Raw genomic sequence first — 6,000 nt, 5'->3', positions numbered from 1 at the left:
TATTTGTATTTCCTCTTGTTTTTTTCAACAGACAAGAGACAGCAGCTCAGTGTTTTGCAAAATTACGATATAATAATCATCATTATATTGTCTGTATGTTATTTAGAGAAGCTTTTAAACGTCTGACTTCCCACTGCAGCTGTTGTGATTCAGTAACTGAAAAACACATTTACCTCAGTGATTCACAGTATGAGCCTTCTTTGGAAATCATTGTGGCTTTTTTGATGCAAGTTAAGTGATCGGTGAAATGACGTGCACATCTGCCAACAGTTAAGACTTCTTAGACTTTAACTCAGCCTTACAATGCAATCCATAGTATGTACTTGTCCAGAAAACACCAGGAAATCTTGTTTAATTGCAGAATTTTCCACACTAGATCTTTTAAAACCTTTTTGTGCAATCCTGTGTTCTGCAAACACATAAAGCCAATGTGGGATTTGTGAAGAGAGGAGAGGAGGTTGGAAAGGACGGTATGAGAAAATATGAAGGGATTCAGGCAGTATGTGTTGGGTTACTCTGTGACCCGTCTGCTCTCTAGCCTCAGGGCAGGAAACCCCCCACCCCACGCTGTTAGTGTTACACCTGACAGACATCAGTGAAGCTTAGATGATCTCATCAATCTGTCTGCTCTGGGTGCTACACCATCTGTTTTGTCACTTCTAAAACACATCAAAAAGTAGAAAGAACTGACAGAATACAATTACTACCTTCTACAAATTATTAAATGAAATGGAAAAATGTTTATTAACAACAAAATCATTTGACTAAACACTATACAAATGTATTCGCATAGAATGAAAATATACAGTACCACAGACTGCTAAAAACGCAGGGGACGTGCGTTCTGCTGTGACTTAACAGCAGCATTTAAATCAAGGCAATAAAAAACCTGACAGAACATAACAACAAAATCTCAACCCAGGAAGAGTTAAATGGAACAAACTTAACACTGATGAAAAGAGCTTTTGGATGATAAAAGATGATAAAATAAAGCTTTCATCCATAATAAAATAACCGTAAAATAACTACTTTTTTTTCAAACCGTTGAATTTTTATGAAACATTATGCCTCTTTTAGAAAAAGGCAAACATGAAGGTGTTTATTTTGTAAAGAGCAATTTAAATGGATTTCATTACAGCTGGCTTAATGTGTAAAATGCATGAGTTCAGTCAGTTCTGTTGCACATCTGTAACGGGCCCTGCAGCTGATTCAGAGTCCCCGTCTGTTATATGCAAGACCTCCTGAAACATGGAGAGGACACGGTCAAAGTGGGAGCCTTCCCAGAACACCTTGCCACATCTGGTGCAGACATAGAAGAGCGCTATCCTCGTCAGAAGGGCAAGGGGCACGGTGTGGAGCTGTATGGGCGCCCCCCCGGGAAAGGTCAGGGTGTCGGGGTCCAGCTCTGAGAGTGGGGCCCAGCGACACTGAAGGGCATACCTGGGGAGTTCAGAGGTCTCACTGGGGGTCAAGATGTCATCAAGCTTCTCCTCTTCCTGTTGATGGCACTTCTGTTGTGTGTGTTGAATATCCTGGTCATGCATAAATCCTTCAAATAAAACAAGACAATTTTATGAATTCATTCCTGAAAACAAAGATGTTCTACAGCAGAAGTAATGGCATGATGGCATACCATCTTTGTAATGATATTGACTGACCTTTCTGTTTAAGCATCTTGACCATATCCTCTCTGGGCACCGTCACATACTGATCACTGTTACACGCCTGGACAAACAGATGAAAACAGTCATTAGCAGGGTTCAAAAGAAAGACATTCATGAGATCTTTCAATTCTATCTTGAGGAAAAAACAGAAGAGAAGCTTTTTTTCATAATTTGGTTTGTTCCCTGGAGCATCCCTCATAATTGACCTTAACAGTGCATTTTTTTCTTTTTTTCTTAAAGTGAAGTTCTGCTTTCAGTATTGAAAGTTCTGCTCCAGTACTTTAAATAATTAATTGTTGTACCACTGTAAATAAGCTTTTTTTTCAAATCTAATTCTAATTTAATTTACTGGGAATGTGTTTCTTTTTTAAAAATCATACAAAAAGTGACAGAAGGAGCACCTTGAGAGAAGTTCAAACCCTGCACACCTGCCTCAATCACTGGCCCTGTTCACACCCTGGATGATCTGATCACAAGTGGGTAGCTCTAAGTATAGGTATGAATGCATCAATGACGCATTGTGAGCGCACTGAGATCTGATCTCTCAGACCACATTCAGAGGTGGTCTGGGCTGCATATAGCGATGTTCTTTTAACAGTGTGTACTCAAACGTGTCCTGGGTCAAACTGAGGGACAGACTACTCAACTGATATCCTTGTCGTAAGTGTAACAACGTATTTATTTGTACACCAAAGGTGTCATATTAAAGTGAAAAACAACAAGAAGCCACCACAACAAGCAAAACCGATTGTTGTGGATGGAGTAAACACGCTGTCTGATTTCTGTTTGGCCAGAAGAGTCAGCACAGTGTTAACGGGATGATTCATATCACAACCTGGCGATTTGTGAAAGCAACGTACTTCTTTTCATTACCAGCAGACTAGGCACAACATTGCTGCTCTCCACCAGTTAAAACCAACAATGCATTTGGTCTTTACAAACAGAGGTGATGTACGTGTTTATTTGCATATAGAGCACAGAAGTGAGACGTGATCACTTCACACAGTGGTCACTGGAGATGCATGTGGAGACGCATGTTAATGGCAGGTGTGAACAGGGCCACAGTGTGAGGTGAATGTGCTTGTCAGATTTGGAAAATTACAAAAAATCTTGGACGACGTGGAGGCCTGGATCACCCTTATTGGTTTCCTTTCAGATCCACACTCTATCTCATACCAGTAATTGATGTAACTAAAAGTCTACTCACTGAGTCTACCTATATATATGCAGGAAGTTCATGTAGTCATAGGTTTGATGTAATATCCGTCTGAATTTTCATTCTGGTTTCATTTTGTTTTTGTATGTGTGTATATTTAGTCGACCTGGAAAACTTATGGTACTGTCATTTCTATTTCTAAATATATTTTTTCTTTTCTTTTCTTATTCTTTTTATTTTAATTCTACAAGGCAACGGTGGTATGTACATAGTTCTTTGTTTGATTAGTTTGTTCGCTATTGTCTGTGAAATCCTTGGGAAATGTATTATGTGTACAAATAACTCATGTGACTAAAGACAATAAAAAGTTGATCACAAAAAAAAAATAATCTTGGACGTAACCTCATACAATCGCACCTTACTGAACCCTTATTTCTACTAGAGTATATAGTGACTTTTTCCCCTCTCTGTCACATAGCAGCAATGAGAGTGAGTCAAAAAGTGTCAGATCTGTGTTAAAACCAGGTCTACAGTGGGGTCGCAGAGCCTGATAACCTGTATTGGCCCATTCACACCAATGTCAAACAGACATTTTTCCCAGGTTGTTGCTTTGGTGTGAAAGGGGCTAAGTACAGAGAGATCAGATCAGAGCGTGTGTGTGTGTGTGTGTGTGTGTGTGTGTGTGTGTGTGTGTGTGTGTGTGTGTGTGTGTGTGTGTGTGTGCGTGCGTGCGTGTGTGTGTGTAAAGACAGCATTTACGCCTCAGTAACGTTCACATGTCCGTGCTGTCCTATCCCTCTCCATGGTAAAGGTCTACCTGGTAGGACATTAGTGACCTCTTGTTTGCCGGCCCCTTACATGCACACATGCACTCATCTGTGAGCCGTCCCGACAGCGTGTCAGTGCTAAAAGCCTTGTCAACACACCTGAGCTCCACCCAGCAAACAGCATTCCACTTAGAAGTGGGCTGTAAATCAAAGATCTTTCACTATCTAGGAACGCTCACTTAAACCCAGTTTGTCTCTCTTTACTGGGGAAAATTTAATGAAGACTGCAAATCAGAAGCATGCACCCACCCAACGCAAAACTATGTCCCATCCTCTGTGTGCTTATGCAGAGCTGTGTTTGCCTCTGTGGTAACTGAGGTCAGGACAGGAGAAAGCGGCTAGACAGTGGAGGTGTGGGAATGGCAGAGGTGTCATCTCCTGTCCCGTCTGTGGGAATGAAGCTTGTCTCTCCTTCAGTACATTCTGTATTCTCCTCTTTGTATTCCTCCTTAAACACACATGCATACACTCACACACACACACACACACACACACACACACACACACACACATGCATACACACACACACACACACACACACAAACTCACCACACAGACAAAACACTTTACAATTCGCGCAGGCTACACTACAGTGCGCATAAACCGCATGCATACAAATGCTTCACAGCGCATACACATGGCTCACACATACGAGCACTGCGGCAGCCAGGAAAACAGACCCAGCTATTTGCTCAGCTCAAAGTTTCCCAGAGTTGAGCAAGCCAGAACCTGCTCTGAACTCTCAAGACTAAGCCACAGACAGGCAGGCACACACGCACACCGTCTAACACACACGCAACCTGGATGGAAATAATTCGGTGATTAATCCAAACACAGCTAGGTACAAATGCAAAGATCCTGCAGAGATCTATTAAACAAATAAGATAGTAGAGAGTGAAATTAGTTCAATTTAGAAATTACATTATGACACGTGTCAAGGTGATATTAACACACACAATGGTGATATTAATAGATTTGCATTTAAAACATATGCATTTGTGTTAATGTTCCTCATGAAAATGGACATGACAAAATGAGCTCGGTCAAAGCGGTGAGGTCTTGTGGCGCCTTCTGTTTGAATGAATACAGATGGTAGCACAGTGCCTCCATCTGAGAGTTGAAACAGGGTCAGACCGGATGAATTTTGGTGACATTTTTTCTGCTTTTGGCTTACTGAAGTGCACGGAGACTGGCTTCTCCACAGCAGCACTGGAGTTTTCAGGCACACGTGTCATGAATAGCACGAGAAGCACAAACACCTCCTCTGCAGCTCCTGCACATCTTGAGACACAGACAGCATTTGAATGACAGCATTTGTCAAACCAATTCAAAGTTGGCATGTTTGCACAAGCAAAATGGCATGTTTGTGATCATCAAGAAGCACAGCATGTGGCTTCAGTCTGTGCAGGTCAGTCAACTGAACTTTTTGCAGTTTATATAGAATTTGACTGCAACCAGTCCACAATGCTGCGCTACTGATTGTGTTTTAAGAAATTGTCCTTGAGTGCGTGTTTCTGATTTTACCATGTGCTTCTTCTCACCGCAACTGACACACTCGTCCATATGGCACATATTGAACATACTGATGAAGCTGCACTGAGGAAACTTGTGCAGCCTTTGCAAAGATGGAAAAATAACATTTTGTTGCTGGCTTAATGCAGGTCTTCCCATGGTCTTCTCCTTGCAAGGTATGGCCACAGACAGGCTCTGAGATCAAAAGGCCACCAAAAAATTAAATCTAAACATAAATACAATTTTTTTTAGTTTTATTTAACCCTACAAAGTTTTGGGCTCTTGCTATATTGCTGCGTTTTCTTACTCTTTCTGTCTTTTGTTCTTTCTGTATTTTTCAGGGAACCTCCAGCATTCTCACACTCCGTGTGGCCATGCCAGAGAAAGAATGCTCCTTGCCGTGACAACAAAGGCTATCTAAAGTGTGATACTGTGTTTCAAAGGATGGGAGGTGGTGGAAAAAAGGGGAGAGAAAGGGGGATAGTGGAGAGGAGGGAGGGGAAAGAGTGAGGGAGGGAGATTTTTCCCTAACATGCTCTCTCTCTCACACACACACACACACACACACACACACACACACACACACACACACACACACACGCACAGCACCGGCTCTGTAGGCAGCTCCCATGGGAAAATCCTAGACCAATCTAAAAAGGCGGTGCTTTTAGGGCCGATGTAGGTCACATGGTCTGAGCAGCCAATTGGGCACTGGTGATTTGATTCAAATTGTGGTAAGTCAGGTAAGGGGCAGCGTGGGAACCAGAGAGAAGAAGTACAAGATGAGAGCAAGAAGTGCACCATCGTTTCCCTTTGAAAATGTTGTCTTTTCATTCTCAGT

At 41.9% G+C, this 6,000-nt stretch overlaps 1 protein-coding gene across 1 annotated transcript in view; it reads right to left on the bottom strand.

Annotated features, from left to right (window-relative positions):
* Window positions 1-726: 726 nt before the first annotated feature.
* Window positions 727-6,000, bottom strand: part of exd3 (exonuclease 3'-5' domain containing 3) — a 43,401-nt gene continuing 38,127 nt past the window's right edge. The window contains exons 20-21 of the mRNA XM_053339440.1: window positions 1,659-1,725; window positions 727-1,549 (exon numbers count right to left, since the gene is read on the bottom strand). Coding sequence (XP_053195415.1) covers window positions 1,170-1,549; window positions 1,659-1,725 — 447 coding nt within the window. The 3' untranslated portion in view covers window positions 727-1,169. The remainder of the gene's footprint in view (window positions 1,550-1,658; window positions 1,726-6,000) is intronic.

Source organism: Scomber japonicus, chromosome 19, assembly GCF_027409825.1.
Source record: "Scomber japonicus isolate fScoJap1 chromosome 19, fScoJap1.pri, whole genome shotgun sequence".
Taxonomy (NCBI): domain Eukaryota; kingdom Metazoa; phylum Chordata; class Actinopteri; order Scombriformes; family Scombridae; genus Scomber; species Scomber japonicus.
This window is presented reverse-complemented; position numbering and strand designations above follow the sequence as displayed.